Genomic DNA, 17,113 nt, shown 5'->3' with positions numbered 1-17,113 from the left:
ACTTTCTTTGAATTTGAAAGTCTCCTGGGGTTGAGCGTCTCCAGAGACAAGTTTCTGGATATTTGGCGGGGGGATTATAACTAGCTGTATTTCATTTTCATTGACGATGACAGAAAAATATGAAAATGAATTTGTAATCTTTCTAATGACTTTAACCTCCCATATCATCTCCCCACAGCTGGTAACATGTCTCAGTCCTAAATCATAATTCTGCCATATGGGACCTTGAGGCCAGGGGCATGGCTGCCTTTGAGGGCACTGAGGTCACCTCCTCAATATTTTTTCTCTGGAGATTTTAGCAGAGAGAGTTTTTGTACGTTTCTCTACATTCTACTATTAAAAACTTTTCGTGTAGGGTACTTTAAGAGATCAGATAAATCTGATGAGATTAGACTTTACTGATCCTGCGCTGGGGAAATTCAATTGTTAGCTGTTCAGGAGTCAGAAGCAGAGGGACAAAAGTGATTGAGTGATAGAAAAAGATGATAAAGCAAGACAATAAAATAGAAAAATGACCATAAAAATAAAAATATAATGTATATAAGAGTATGTATACAGACTGGTATACATCGACTGGTTCATATAATTTATAGGCTGATTAAACTTTTACAACTTTTAAGCCAACAACGTGCGTAAATTAATGAAGGATTTACTATTTCCTAGGACTAAATCATCTAAGTGTACTTGGGGCCCTCTAGAAGACGTGGCCCCACGATTATGTAATAAAACAGGTGTTACCTTAAGGCTACAAATCTGGAGCTGCGGCAAAAACACACATCCCATTCATCTTAAAGTGGGTAGTCCGTTTTGGCCGTGGCGGTGGTGGATGCAGGGGGTTCCAAAAAATTACACAGCCGGCTGTGGTGAAAAAGTTGAAGCAGACAAGAGGTTAATGTTCACAACACGTCTCACACACGGGCCATGGAGTGACACTCACACACTGCTGCACCACCCTGCAGTGTCTTGCCTCACTGCCGAATTTGGTCTTTATGGTTGTCGCAGCCATTCGATGAATTAATGTCGTTGGAGCATGTCTGGGGGACTTGGGCTCATGGCCTCAGTGTCTCTAAGAGCCTGGATACAGTCCTGCCTGAGCCAAATGTGTGTGTGTGTGTGTGTGTGTGTGGTTATTACTGTATATTCAAGGTCTGGACATTGAAAATCTACCTGCAAAATGAAATATAAAACAAATCTGAAAATGAAAAAGTAAATATAAAAATGAGTCTTCTGCATGCTGTTTGAGACAAACCATCTGTACTGGTTTATATAATAACCTGTTTGGCATTTTGTCTGCAGGAATGACAGTATGTCTATCTGTACTGCAAACAAATACTGTCTTCACCCACACATTATAGTTACCTGCATAATATACATTATTATGCAGATCGGGCATGTTTTTATTCACCGGCCAACTTCAGCCTTTTCACGCCTATTGATCACTTACCTCTCATAGCAAATGTTACATTATTGTCCATGCATCAGCGACTTCTCCTTTTCTGTCAGACTCTTCCTCTCACAGAGTGTGAGGGAGGAAGGGAGGGAAGGAGGGAGGGAGGAAGGGGATAATGACTCCCCCTCCCCCTCCCGATGTGTCAACCATAATTAACTCTGCCACTGTTGCTCCACTTTGCTGGTTTTGCAACGCAGCCAGAGACTAAAACCACAGCAAAGCATTGTCTCCTGCTCAGAACAAGGCGGGCCCAGCCGCTGTGAAAAGGCCCGTCAACAAGTGTTAGTTTGTTCAGTGGTGTGCTCTGTTTTCAATCAGTGATAAGGCTGCATTCACACACACCCCACTGTTCACCTAACAGTTAGCCAGCTAGTTCTCGCAGCAAGTTCATTCTCCTTCTCTTTGGGCCATCAAAAGGCTCCCTGGGAAATGTAGGAATTACTTATAAAAGTAGAAATTGACAAGACATGACAAGGCCTGGAAAAGTTTAATACACGCAAAGTTGGCTGTGATCCATGTCCTGTTCTCGCAGCTTATCTGTTGTTGATGTAAGAAAGTATTTTGCACAAACTTGCACTCACAACATATTTAATATCTTGCTTGTACAAGTTAATATGCGTAAGATAATCACTGGTGTGAACTTGATATTATTTAATGTTTTGTTCACGCAAGATAATGGCTTGTGCAAAGACGTGTGCACAAGATATTATCTGGCATTGTGCTTGCACAAGATCTATATCTTGTGCTCACAAGATATTAGATAACATGGTGTTCTTGTCTGCGCTAGTTATCTTTTGCAAACAAGATAAAAACAATATCATCCTTTGGGACTTCTGGGACTCTGTAATAAAGTTAAGTACATCAGAGAAGTATTGACTAGCAAATAACTCCGCTGAACATCCCAGACTGGTGATATCTGACAGTACGAGAGAGGCAGAGGGAGGATTTCTTTTTTTTCATTTTGAAGATGCCCCACACTGTCCATTTCCAGTGATAGCAGAGTGATGGGAGGCGTTCACATTCACATGCATGTCCTCAGCTCAGTCTAGGTGCTGCTTTAATTTCCATTGTGCTTTTGTGAAGACATGCAACAATTAAAACTGGACTGTTTTGTTCACATTAAGTTGACATAATGTCCCCAAGGTGGGGGGAGGGTGGTGCTGGTGATTGAATTGTAGTATTGTAGCTCATGGCTGCAGACTGGGGAAATGTTCCTTTTGAACTGAAGTTATGAGCTACCAATCAGGATAGTTGTTCTCTTAGGGTACTCTCAACTCATTATAGCATGTTTCAAATGCAGGAGGACTGTGTGTGCAATCACAGGAGACTATAATAGGGTGTTCAATACAGTTTGAGATTAGATTTAATACAGTGTTCTGGTGATTATCTAATTAATTAAAGCCTTCTGATCCGATGGGCCTATAGGATGCTTCACATACATTTCATGTGAAGTCTTACCTCAGTTCTTATCACTGTTTCGGTTGAGACAAGTGACTTGAACAGCAGAGGCTAAAGAGGAAACATTACAGTAAGTCACAGGTTTCCATTAGTTTAATTTAAATGCAAATTTTATTCTGTTTTTCAGGCTGGTTACATTTTTTAACATTTGGTACATGTTCTGTTGTTTTGCCTTTCCTAACACTGACACATTGTTGTTCAGATGATTATTAGTGCCGATAAACAGCAGCATGTGACAACTTATGGACATTTACAACCAGTAAATATGTGTAGTCTAAGTATTCCTAAAACCACTATGGTATTAATCAATATTCTATGAAGAAACACAAAATATTTTTTCAGGTAGTGTGTCTTGTCTTTTCCAATCTGTGTTTGAATGTATGGTAAATCTACGCTAATCACTAATTTATCAGTTCAAGAAGTCAAACGTCACATGGCTGCAGCAGTGCCAGTGGTTCTAGCATCAGTTTGTGTTCAGTTGAGTGTCAAACCTTGAATGTGGCATTATGCATTGACACAAGGTTTGCTGAATGGTGATCCTGTGGTTCAAAACATGTGGATTAGAAAGGATAGAGAAAGAAACTTGGGATAATTGTGCAAACAAACCAAATCGGCTGTCGGTCTGAACTAGAGCTGCAACGATTATCAAAATAATTTCCAACTATTTTGATAATCCATGAATCGTTTTAGTCATTTATCAGGTAAAAATGTTAATCATTTGCTGTTCCAGCTTCAGCTCCTTAAATGTGAGGATTTCCTGTTTAAGAGTCCTTGTGTTTCGGACTGTTGGTTGGACAAAAGAAACAATATGAATAAGACCTCTGTTTGGGATCTGGTCAACTCTGATGAGCAATTTTCACATTTTTTTGGGACATTTTATAGACTTAATGATTAACTCAATGAAAATAATGGTTAGTTACAGCCTAATTCTGAACACAGGCTAAAAAAGTGTCTCCAGTGAGCAGACGAGCAATAATGAGAAGAAACCGTCAAGATGCTTCATGCTAAGAGGAATTCTAGAGTTCGGCTCGAGCAACATGAGTAGAAGGAGCCATCTTGTTCTGTGTCCACAGGCAGTGTGATGGTGTGACTTCTTTACACACTTAAGGCCTAACACCCGTTTAAGAACATCAGGGCAGGATGCCTGTTGTCTCGTAGAACGCTTGCCCAGATAAACTCATGCTGTTCTAAAAGCCAAAGGCCATATTCAGAGACATGAGAGCACAGCTGGACAAAACACAGCCTCCTCATTCATGTCAATGAGACCACTGCTGTGTTGGGACAGCGGGGCTGCCAACACTGCAGGCTCCAGCAGAGAAACACTAAAAAGTTTAACGGACTTCACTTTTTACAAAGCACTTTGCAGTGTCATCTGGAAATGTGTTGAAAAATGATTAATTCAGGCAATAATTAAAACATCTACTGGCATCTACTGTTACCTGGCTGGTAATGGAGGATTAAGTGACACATTTCCAGAGTTGTACAATCATTCTGCATAGTATTGTAAGGCTTCCCACACCTGAGTTTAGAGCTTTAGACATGGATCAAAGTTAATTACTGTTCGAACACTGATCATTTTTATAATGAGAACAAACAGGCTTTACAGAAAAGAGAGAGGCTTTTTAATTATGCTGCAGTGTTACACTGATGGTAGAAAACTGCAGCAGACACACATGCAGACGTAACCTATTTACCAACAGCAAGCAGGAAAAATTACTTTAGATTTCTATTCCTGCACAAAATATATAAATTCAAACACATTCATTGACCCATGTCTATTTAGCACAATCTAATATCGCCTCGTTGGTGTTGTTCCAGGACCATCATTGCAAAGGACTAATCAAGTTTTTGTAATGTCGTAGGTTTGATGACTGAATGACTGGAACAATATTCACATGGTAGAAGTTATCCTTTCAAACACATTCAACGTCGTGAAAGGGTCTATTTTAATACAATCATCTTTTCCTTAATCTAACCAAGTATTTTAGTTCCCAAAGCCTAACCAAGTATTTTAGTTTCCTTTTTGATCAATTTCAATAATGGACCTGGATTGAACATTAATCATGATGTTCTGGTAACAACACCAGCACAGCGATTTCTGATAGACTATTTATGTCCATATTTAAAAACTTTCAAGGCCTTGATTTCTTCCCCCAAATTCACAACCTTTCAAGGATTTGAAGGAGCTGTGGGAACCCTGTTTTGTTGATTTCTGTGCAGTGATTTGATAGTTGATACGGTAACACTTTATAATAACCATCATTAATAATACAAATGTATAATTAATTAAACTTCAGTTAATAGTTATTTGACTGTTAACAATGAAATAATTCATAAACCATTTATTAAACAGTTGTAAAGGTTTCTAAACACCAGTTGTAACTTTACAATAAACAACTGCTTAATAAAGCATTTCATTGTTTGTTAATGGTTGAATAACTAATAAACTTAGTTTAATTAACTCTAAATTTACCATCTATTAGTGATGGTTATTATAAAGTGACTGATGAAAGTCTTTCAAACTCATGATCAGCTGCTGGACTTCCTGGGCTGTATTTCATTGGCTCAATACACCCCAGCCAATGCTTAACCCACTGCTGCTTTTGGTTTATATGCATGAAGAGGAGGCACAGCACATGACTGGATAAATGTACTAACTGTAAAATCAGTTATCACTGACTTACAAAAGGCATACAAGATATTTGCACTGTGTGTCTCACTAGCACTAATTCAAGTGACCAGAAAATTAACACGAAAAAATCAAATAAATGTCCCAGAGACATAAATCTTTTAGAGTGAGTGAGCGTTCATCATCTAATCATTCAACTTTCTGTGGTGAGCCTTTGAACACGTCTCTAACAGGAAGTGGTCAGAGAGATGAGCCTGCATGAACACACACACACACACACACACACACACACACACACACACACACACACACACACACACACACACACACACACACACACACAGAGTCACATTAAAGCACGAGACTGAGACAGGGTCTGTCACATTACAGCCAGTGTTTAATTGAATATTCAATGAGTATGTATTCTCACAAGGCATTAAATGTACAGCAAACTACCACTATCGTCAGACATGTGATGGGCTCACTCCATGCAAGACTCTGCCGGGACAGAAATAATACCATGACTACATGTCCACTGCATGAACACATATCCTGATGCCATGCACTAATGTTGACCGTGAGCTTTAAAACCACTGAAAGAAAACAAACTAAAAGCACTCATTCAGTTTTGATCATTTTTACATGGAACCATCACATGAAACGGGAATAATACACGCACGCTTTTAGATCAAGAAGATGGCGAGGGTGGCAACAATGTTATAAACAATGCAATAACAATAAGAACAACAACGACAAGAACAATAACAGTATTAAAGCTTTTCATGACCATATCAACATTCAGTGTATTGGAAAATACAATCCCAATAGACTCTTTGTATAAAAAAGAAGCTTTTCAAGTCAGCATGGAACAAATAACAGTTCGTTTCTCTGGGGTGGGGGCAGGGTGGATGACAGGAGCGGGTGTGCTTCCATAGATTTCGGAGGAGGGGAAGTGTGTGTGTGTGTGTGTGTGTGTGTGTGTGTGTGTGTGTGTGTGTGTGTGTGGAGGGTGAGGGGTCCTGGAGGAGTCATGCTGGTCTATGTGGCGTAGCGTTTGGTCCACTGTTTGGCTATCCTGTCGTGCTCGGCTCTGTTGGTCAGGTACTGTGTGGCGATGCTTCCAACCAGAGGGTCGGCTGGAACACAAGAGGAAGGAACTCAGTGATACTCAATACAACAAAGTGTTTCTCTCAACATTTACTGGAGTGTTAAACCTTTTAAAATGAGGCCAATTAGTGTTTCTGACCGTACCTCCAATATGGTGGGTATACAGTTTCTGCAATCTGTCTAATGATTTCTTCCTTTTCATCAGTATTGGGTGAAATCAACTTTTATTTCAATCAAATCCTTTTTCTTTAAAGTACTAGTAAGACAGTGCAACAAGACAGAATGTAATGGTGAATAACAATTGCTTGGTTACACATCTAGCAGGTATGGAGCAACAACCTGATGAATACAAGTTCAATATTGACTCTCCTATAAGCTCTGTTTTGGTCTCCACCAACTCCTGAGAAAAGAATATGGCTCTTTAGTTGCTAAACGATTCACTATGTTCACCAGACAGTGGCTAACTTTGAATCTTTGTCATTTGGGGTTGAGCAGGTAGTGTACGGTGGGTTTACCACAGTTAAATTACGGAAAATAATTGAGAGGTCTTCAGATTGCCTATTTTGTGTGACAAGCAGTGATACCCCCCCAAAAAGGTATTCCATCTACACAGATATGACATGTTGAATATGTGTCAAAATGTATAATGTTGTCAATTAACTGTCTTTTAATGAACAGATTCAACACTAATCTTAACTTGAATTGATTCATTTTGACTGGATCTGCCAAATTATAAGCACCTTTAAAAAAATAAAAAACCTTCTAATATGACTTGTTAAGTGTTGAGTTTACAATATTTAGTGTTCCAATGGCGAGTGTTGCCAGGTTGGTTTGAAGCTTTCCAGCCCATTAATTGCTCAAAATCCACCCAAATTGATAAAAATTTAAATAAAAATTTTCAACAAGACACAACATGATAATTAAACAACAATTCAAGTGTTCACAAGTGCACTACAACACAGGGAAAAGGCTACATCATACCAAAACAACTAAGAAACTATTTTTAATTTCTGCCCTCTGTCTTAAAAATAAACAACAATTAAAGAAAAACAACAAATAACAAACATGGTTTCATCCAACCCTTGAAACTGCAACAGGCTTCGGAAATGAAACTTTTTATGTGAGAAATGGTAGCATGTCGTTAAAAATATATTTGCTGTGACTGTAGGGATGCAACAATTGATTATTTTCATTATTGATTGATCTGCTAATAATTTTGTGAATTCATTTAGTCCGACCAACAATTTCAAACTTAAACAACCCAGTTTTACTATTGCATAAGATGTATAAATAATGCTTTTTTACTGCCACCGGTCAACTTTTTAACTCAACTCCAACTTTTCTGTCAGTCTGCTTATTGATAAAGGTCTAATCGATACGATTTAAACACTTTAAATTATGGACAATATCCACATGTACTGGCAACACTTGAGCTCATTTGAGTTTAAGTTATGAAATAACACAACTTTATGTATGACACTCATCTCCTTCAGAGCCTGAATGTGCTCAGGAAACGTCACGGCACGCCTTCTGTTAGATTTTATTTCTTGCAGACCTAAAGACATTTTGGCCTTATGGCAAAAAACATCCACACAAAATTTACTGGAGATTCAGCCAAAAATTTTAGAGATACTGAACCTTGTCATGGGCGCACTGTAATGTAAACATCTCACACCTTCACTAACAGATTTCCTGAGGGGAAAATGTGATATCAGCAACAGCCTTCAGAAATCCACATCTGTGAGAGTGATATTTTATTTATTAGGACGTGTTTACACAAACAGCCACACGGTGCTGTTTGACATCCAATTACCTGACGCAGTGTATCAAAGTCTAAAATGGTGCAGAAACCTGTGGCCGACCACACCGGCTCATCAGCATGCATGGGAATTTTATTACAACCAGTGAAAACCACAGAAAAGCCATAAGTCAAACAAATGGAGCTCTATCATCCCTGTGGTCTGAAGTGGAGCTTGTATCGTGTGACGAACAGCGCGGCCGACACCTTTATCGACAGCACAGTAAAATGTGCATGCAGCTGTAAATCAGAGGTGATCATAGTGGGCTCCAGCAGCAGCTGTGCTGTCCGGTCTGTTGATACACCACACACGTCCGGTCAGTCAACAGCCACCATTATGAATTCCCACTGGCTCCTCTATTGATTGTGCTGATGCTCAACTTGTGGTGCCGCCGGTCAATTTCTCAGTAAGGTGACAGAGAGAGAAACAAATTCCCAGAGCCTCACACACACACACACACACACTCTGCTCGACTTCAGAACCGTCTCCTGCGGGCTCGGCCTGCTGACGGAGCAGTGTGATGAGCTTGGCTGAGCAAGCAGCACAAACACCCCTCCACACTAATCCCTGCTAGGGTTTCAATGATGGGGGTTTTTACAGGCTTATGCCCATATTTCTGGATGAATGGATCCTTACATATCACAGCATTGTGGCTTAGAGCTGGAAGCATCTGACTTCTTAAGTGACAGCTTGAGCCAGAGACACAAGTCCTGTTGGAATTGTTTGTTTGTGAATGATTAAATGTCCTGAATCATCATGTCATTGACTGCAGTATGTTATTCTTTCCTTGTTGGGCCATTCTGTACTTTAAGGTCAAAAATAAGATTGTCCTTTTTAGATTAGGGCTCCTGAAGGTTGGCATTGTGGGCGAAGCAGCAGCTACATTCTGTTCACATGTATGAATTTAAGTAATTGGTGGACTGTTAAAAATCATCCAAAACCCATCCAACAATTCTCTTCTTGACTTCCAAAACTGACAATCCCACGATCACACCTCACACAGGAATTGGTGAGGAAATCTTTCAAAGTCTCTTTTTTAGTCTTCACACAAGTTCTTCAATAATTCATCCCCCGAGTGAGTTCAAGACCATGAATCTCTCTGAGGAGTATCTCTTCGCTGTTATCTGCATTTGAACAATCATTGTGTCCCTCCTCTCTATGACATCTCCTCTCAGTGTTGACATTCAGAACGACTATAAAAACATTTGACCTTAGTTGCCTATTTATCACCAGAGACACAACAGGATGCCATGCTTTGTGATTAGCTTGAAAAACATGCTTTCCACACTATGTCTTAAAAATGTACTTGTGGTAGAACGTGGGGAAACTGAAAAAGGTTCAACTTTATACTAATATCCTTTGACATGCAGGAGTAACAACCTTGAGAAAATGTTGTCTTTTACTACTATACAAGAACGTAAAATAACTTCAAAGACAGAAAAGCTGAGCGTCATAATAAATGGCTTTTACGATTCTCTATGAAATACAGTAACTTTAATAAGCATGGAAGCACTTCACACAGGAAATGAATTGCTTTGTCATGTGCCAGATTAGTGGCAACCTGACAACATAAAGGACCAATTGAAGCAGAGTAAGTAAATAAATGCTCAAGAAAAATACCTCAAGAGGATCAGACTTTGGAGAGGCAAGCAAACCTGCCGCTTTGAATCCATATGAACGAGATGTTAGACCATTATTATGCTAAAACTTACTTGAAACATGGACTCACAAAATTGTTTTCTGCAGTTTGGCACCTTCCCAAAGACATAGCTCCTCGAAAATTAAAAAAAATGACTGTATCTACTTTTCACTTTTAAGTCAAACTGTTGAATAGAAAACTACTCATGGTGTGTTAGCTGGTGCAGCTCCAATCAGTTCTACTCTGAACTTGTTCTCTACAGATTCAAAGAGGGCCAAAAACAACCATAAATTATGCCCAGCTTCTTACAGCATGTTCTGAAGCCCAATAACTGCATTGTGAGTCTAAATCTTTCACTCTGAACATCATACTCTCATAAATGTATTTGAATTTTGAATTAAAATTCTTCTAGTTATATATTTTGATTAATTATGAACTTATATTGTCCCAAATGTTTTCAACAATGTTCAAACCAAGAGAAATCCACAATTTTGTTTAAGGTAACGTTTTGTTCATTTGGTCACTTGTCGCTTTAACTTCGGGGAGAGAGTCGGAGGGTGACGAAATGTGTGAACATTTCTGAGTCACGTAGATAGTTTTGGCAATAGTGGCTGTTTAACAATGAAGAAACAACTCCTATAAATAACACACCGTACGTTTAAAGTTAAAGTGACACAAATATTCTGTTTCATTCTGCTGTTGCAACAAAACTACCTTTGTTCAATCTGAACATGCTGCAAGTTGTACAAATGACTTCCAAACTTGGAAGTTGGAGCTTAAGGCTTCAGTAACCTTCATACCAAGAGCTTGTCGAATCACCTCAAAGTATCTTAAAGGTGGGTCTTTGTAACTTTCTGAAGCAGTCAATATCTCAAACTTTCTTTTTTTCATTTTTCACAACCACATGCAGGAGAAAATTCTTGAAGAGAGTTTGTGGAGGCTGTAGCCAGGAGAAGGCTATGATGGGAGGCTTTCTGCACTGTGATCACGTGCCCCTTGAACAGCTATAAACACACTTGCCTTTAGACATAGTTGGACAACACGCTGTAGGAACTACTCAGTTTGAAGCACAATGAGACCTTTACAAAGACTGTACAAAAGCAGCAAGGCACCTCCTCTAGATGGTTTCAGGATGACCTGTTGTGACCGAGTTTTGTAGACTGGGAAAATCCAGAGTCAAATATTGAAAGAGATTACGATGTGCGAGTTGTTCAGACTAGTTGTATGGTAATTTCAGCCCTTCTTGTTTTCTCACAGGGGCACACAGGAGCTGCAATAGCTAAGCACATTACTTGTTTTTATCTCACATATTCTGATATCAATCCAGATAGTAAAGCCTTCCTTTAAGGCAGGGCGAGCCAAGTGTTATTACAGGTTTGACAAACTGTCACCCCTGAAGCTACAGGGGGAAAAAAAAGCAGACACCTTTATTATAAAAGACTGGCCGAATATATCAGCTCATATCAGCCAGATATATGATCTACCCCAGACAGCAGCAGCAGAAACCACTGAGGAGGAATCCCTGTGGCTTTGTTAAAAATTTCAGATTACTTTCTGGACGTTCCACAGAGGCTGAGACAGGGAAAGACAGGGAGAAAAAAGGGATGACATTCGACGGAGGCCCTGGGCTGGATTTGAGCCCTAGACACGCTCTGACATGGCATGTGGCTTAGGCCCAATGAGCCACCAGGACGCCCCAGGTAGAAAATCAGCTTGTGGGGCGTGATACAGGGTTCAATGTGGCGTGACGGTAAGGGACGGCAGCTCTGGGAGGGTTGATTAACTGTCATTCTATCCTCTTCCCCTGCTTTAATGAGCCACATGCCAATGATCTCAGCCTGCATGGGAAAGCAACTCTTCAGATGGAAGGCGGTGGAGAGGGAAGGAGAGATATTTTTAGGGTATTTCAGATCCAGGGCCCACATTCAGCACTTGAGGCTGCGTTTAAAAAAACTTAAGCGAGTGGTGAGGAGTGTAGCGAGGGGACTGATTTTGATGAGGCAAGAGGCAGAAAGAGAGATAGTGCGTGGGTAACGGGGAGGAGGGGTGGGTTTTTTTTTGGCAGGGACGGGTTGTCGATCAAGCGTCTTTTCTATCATACTTTAAAAGGAATCGTCTCATTTCATCTAGCCAACATCTGAAAATATAGAGGAGGAGGAAGAGGAGGAGGAGGAGAGGAAAAGCTATTCTCATTTTTGCCCACGGAGGGAGACTCTCCGCTGCCAGGTTTATCAAAGAGCAATCCCCGCAGAGAGGACACAAGCTATCATCAGAGGTCTTCACAATCATCACCATCACTTCCCATCCCCCCCTCAGTCTTTCTTTTCTGTTGCCATCTCATTTCCAACCGTTCATGTCTGGAATCCCCTGTCATTCTTCTGTCCTTTTAAGTCCCCCTTTCCCCTACCTTTCTCACATTTCTCCTAGTTCTTTCACTCTGAACCTCACTGGGCAGATTTTTACAACAGCAGCATTTACCACCTCTGCTTGCTCAAATTCAATACTTTATACCAACAGACATTAACCGCATTGGTGGCTGAAGACCGGTTGAACGGCAAAATGACAGGTTTAACTGATCCGTAAAAGACAGATTGTAATTCCCCTGCTCCTTTGCTCTGCTGGTAAACTGGGCCATAATGAATCCAATTAGCTTTAAAAATGTTGACGTCTTCTCTTTGAATGGTGTCAGTCGTTTACAGGGTTGTGTTTGGCCTGCCAGTCCTGGTTAAATATTGATTAAACTGCAATGAAGGGACCAGGAGCACCAGCTCACTGTTTACAACACAGTATTGTAAGAGGATGAATGCAAATGGAATAACAATGCAATAATCATTTATCTCTGCTTTTCATGCTTTCATGCTCACAGTTGCCATAGATTCACACTGAGACAGAGGTGTTTATTGGTGGGTATTAGTGTCATCTATTGCTTTATAAAAGCCTCAGTATGCTTCAGAGCTAACTGTGTATGAACCCTCATTCCAACATTGTTTGCAGTGCCACAAATATACAAGAAGAGGCTGTCTGAAAGTATGAGCTTTGGACAAATCTCTGCGTCAACCCCACAAAGACTCCATAATTTCAGACATGCATTTCATCACCTAAATAAGCTGACAACTTGACATGTAGGTCTCATGACTGAATAAGCCCCTTGTCACTTATATGTTAAACTCACGACTAGCTGCAGTGATTACTTGATTAGTTGTTAACAATTCAATTAATTGTCAACTATTTTGATAACTCATTAAAAAGGTTTGAGTAATCTATAAAGAAAGAAATGCTCCTCTATGACAGTAAACATTTGGCTAAGATATATTTTGCCAAAAATTTGACTTTGTCATCTTGGGCTTTAGCAAATACTGATAGATTTTCACCATTTTATGGAATAAACTACTCAAGAAAATAATTAGCAGATTATCAACAATGAAAATAGGGCTGAGCGCCTTAAAATAATGTTGCAATATTCTTAACAAAATCAAATAAGACAATATTTTTGACCATATACCTTGATATACAAAATAATTGTAGGGATGGCTATTAGTGCATAATTAGATTTTATTGATGTCAATATCAAAGGAATTTAAAAATCAGTAAATGCACAATATTTTTTGAAAAATTAACATTTACCTAAAAAATATTCTATACTACTACTACTTACTATATACTGTAAAGTATCTTCTATCATTTTACAACATGTCTGCTATAAGCTAATATGCAACAATGTTTCGACCCTGCTGATTTTGTCCTCACATTAAAGCTTCCATTAGCTCAAGGTTAAAAACACTGCTTATCAGCCTGGTGGTTAGTTACTCATTAGCTATTTCAAAGAATAAACACATTTCAGTTGAAAAGGAGATCGTTTAATGTGAGATTAGTCTATAAAAATGTGTCATTTATTTTTCCTTCACAGTGCAAAAGAGGAAAAAAAGAAACACTAGTGTCCCTAAATGTTTATCTTTCCTTCATGCTGACCAATTACAGTTTAAAAATCTTGCACACATTTTATAATCTGAATGCAGGCTCGCGAATTAAATGAAGTCACAACCCAACAACTTGTAAATTAAACTATGCTTGAGCTCTGGTAGACTGTATGAAATAGTCAGCATTTAATCATATAAATGATAAAAAAGAAAATGTATTCAGTGATGGATCCAAACGTCTTGTGAGCATTTCTGTAACAATCCTTTTATTCATGTTTGATTGAATCCATTACTGAACATATTTATATAACAGAGTCCCTTTTCTGAAATCCGTGAAGCTGTCACTTAACAGATAGATGAAGCAAGCATTGTTACAGAATTGGTTTTAAAAGTAGCAGTGCTTCCATCACAGCAACCTGCCTGTCTGTCCTCTCAGACGACTGCTGCTGTTGTGCTACAAAGAGCACGACTCAAACCTCAAAGTGACACACTTCTGTGTGTATTGCCCACACAGAATGGACATGTCAGTCAACCTGTCAAGGCTACAATTGGAGGCAGATATGACAAGGAGAAGTGTGTGCGTTCGAGTGCGTGTGTGCAAGTGTTTGTGTGTGAGTGTGCGTGTGCTGCAGCTCTCACCAGGGTTGCAGTCAGTGAGCAGGGAGCAGATGGACAGTAGGACCTTGGAGATGGTGAGGGCAGGACTCCAGTTGTCCTTCAGGATGTCCAGACAGATCACTCCCTGACTGTTGATGTTACAGTGGTAGATCCTCGTACGGAACGTCACCTGCAGATGGAGAGTCGGAGGGTTACATCAATGTCGGTTTCTAAAAGACAACCATGATCATTCAAGCTGCATGACGTTAGATATGGTGCTGACTATTGGTAGTTATAATCTAGGATTAATATAACAGCAGCACTCATTACTGCGAGTGACGCCTTTCACATTTCACAAAGTCATCCGTTCCATAGTTAATACAAAAATATTGATTGCATATTGCAGCTTTAAATATGTAGGAAAATTAGCCCACCTAATATTATGAGTTATCAGATTAATGTGACAGATGTACATGTATCCCATGATTGTCTATGAGAGAGTCTTTTCCATATCTTGAAAGATCAGAATATAAACATTTTATTCCATTAACATCCACAGTGGAACTCCTTTACAGCACTTAGAGTGCAAGCTGAGGGCAACATTTTTTGTTAACATTCAAATGAATGTTCAACTTATTTATGTGATTATAAAAGACAATCTACCAATTAAAGCACGATAAATAGTTGAAATCAAAAAGCTTGATTCTGACGTATAGCCACATGTCTCGGTGTGTCTTGACGTCTTACTTCCACAGCAAACTTTGTTTCTACATCTGACTGTAGGAATTCTGCAGGGCTTTTTCTTAACATACTAAATATAGTCCTTAGTCAATAATGGGCTAAATTACACATTCAGACATGCAGCCTTGGCAGTTGTCTGCACTCTAAGTACATTCTAATTTGAGCCAAGCCAGCCGGCAACATTAATTTGAAGTGCTTTTCATTTCTTTTTACTGTTTACATTTGTATGCTTTGTACTTACAGCGGCATTTGAATAGCAATGCAGTTAATTATTATTTTTCCTTAATAATATTTTTGAACATTAAATCCATTAAATATTTCACAGTTTGAACCATCAGAAAACAGTATTAATGTGAAGTTTCCAGAGCCCAGGGTAACATCTTTACATATCTTGTTTGTCTGATCACCACTTCAAAAAGATATTTAATGTACAGTTAGTAATAATGAAACAGGAAATCAACCTATTTGAAAGGCTGAAAACAGAACATAGTTTTCCAATCATAAACCTCAAACACTTGATTCATTATCACGAATTTGATTTTCTGTTGACTGAATAATCAATTCATTGTTTCAGAAAAGGATATAATCAACCATGCAAACATACTAAGCAGTCCTTTCAGGCTGCCTGCACAAAAACAATCAGCTTTAAGAAATAAAATCTTACACATTCCGATTGATTTCCAAAGTCCAAACAGAACCACAACGGATGTCTGCTAATACACTAATGCATTAATAAACATCTGCCTTATCTCAACTCCATCTGAGTACCTGAGGGCTATTTTACAGTAAATGGACAGGTCAATACAGTGGAAGACGAGCACTGAAAAGGTTGCAGACTGAGAAACAGCCGCTGCTATATGTTTGTGTGTGAATGGGGCTTCAGTCTGTACAGTGTGAAGGTGACACTCCCTGTTATTCGACAGTGAAGCGGACAGTCCCGTAGAACTCAGCAGAGTCTCATATCAGCACAAGGAGCACCTCTGACCTCTGACCTCTCTGCTTCTTTAAAACAAAGGCTGCTGAGCAGGACAGCCAGGCCAGGCATGCTCGTGCTACATCTCCCTTTTCTGCTTGCTTTGTGACGGCAGCTCGCCCTTTATCTCTTCCCCTCCCCCCCTCCTTTAACCTCTCATTAAGTCTCCATTCCTCCCTTCACATCTCTTTCTTATGAGAGATAAACAACCCTCATGTGCAAGCTCAGCCCTCCCTGTCTCTCATTCCACACTGGTATCACTAACATAGAGCAATAAACAGAACACTTTCCTTCACATGAAAGGATTTCAGGAGACGTGACAAGGAAAGGCAGCGACGAGGTGATTGATGGTGACTAGTTGAGGGCATGTCTCATGTTTGAGTCGCTTCTCTTCTGTTCTTACACCTCCGCTGCTGAGATGGGTTAGTGGTGGCATGCTAATGCTGGCAGCCCAGCAGCCATGGAAAAGATCCTTGGCCAGCCTGTGTGGTCTCATTAACAGCCTGTAATCCCATCATGGCTGATGCTAATAGATTATGATGCTGCCTCCGCATAACAAAAGCTACGGGTCTAATCCTACATCCCCTCTGTATTATGGATTCATCCCACAACCTGAACATCCTCATTCCATCCCAACAGCTCCCATTCTGACCAACACATGTATGTACGTGTTTCTAGGGCTGGGCAAAACATCTATATCATATCATTATAGTGATATCATATCGATGATATTTTTGGTATTGTTATATTGTGATATGATTTTCAACACTGCACTGAAAGGCTGCATTATGGTAAAGTGATTC

The 17,113-nt window shown here is 39.6% G+C and overlaps 1 protein-coding gene across 1 annotated transcript in view; it reads right to left on the bottom strand.

Moving 5' to 3' along the window:
• Positions 1 to 5,916: 5,916 nt before the first annotated feature.
• Positions 5,917 to 17,113, bottom strand: part of LOC140993797 (ubiquitin-conjugating enzyme E2 E2-like) — a 77,688-nt gene continuing 66,491 nt past the window's right edge. The window contains exons 5-6 of the mRNA XM_073463340.1: positions 14,639 to 14,786; positions 5,917 to 6,673 (exon numbers count right to left, since the gene is read on the bottom strand). Of these exons, the coding sequence (XP_073319441.1) occupies positions 6,576 to 6,673; positions 14,639 to 14,786 (246 nt within the window). The 3' untranslated portion in view covers positions 5,917 to 6,575. The remainder of the gene's footprint in view (positions 6,674 to 14,638; positions 14,787 to 17,113) is intronic.

Source organism: Pagrus major, chromosome 3, assembly GCF_040436345.1.
Source record: "Pagrus major chromosome 3, Pma_NU_1.0".
Lineage (NCBI taxonomy): Eukaryota > Metazoa > Chordata > Actinopteri > Spariformes > Sparidae > Pagrus > Pagrus major.
The sequence above is the reverse complement of the archived record's forward strand: the minus strand, read 5'-3'. Positions and strand labels throughout refer to the sequence as shown.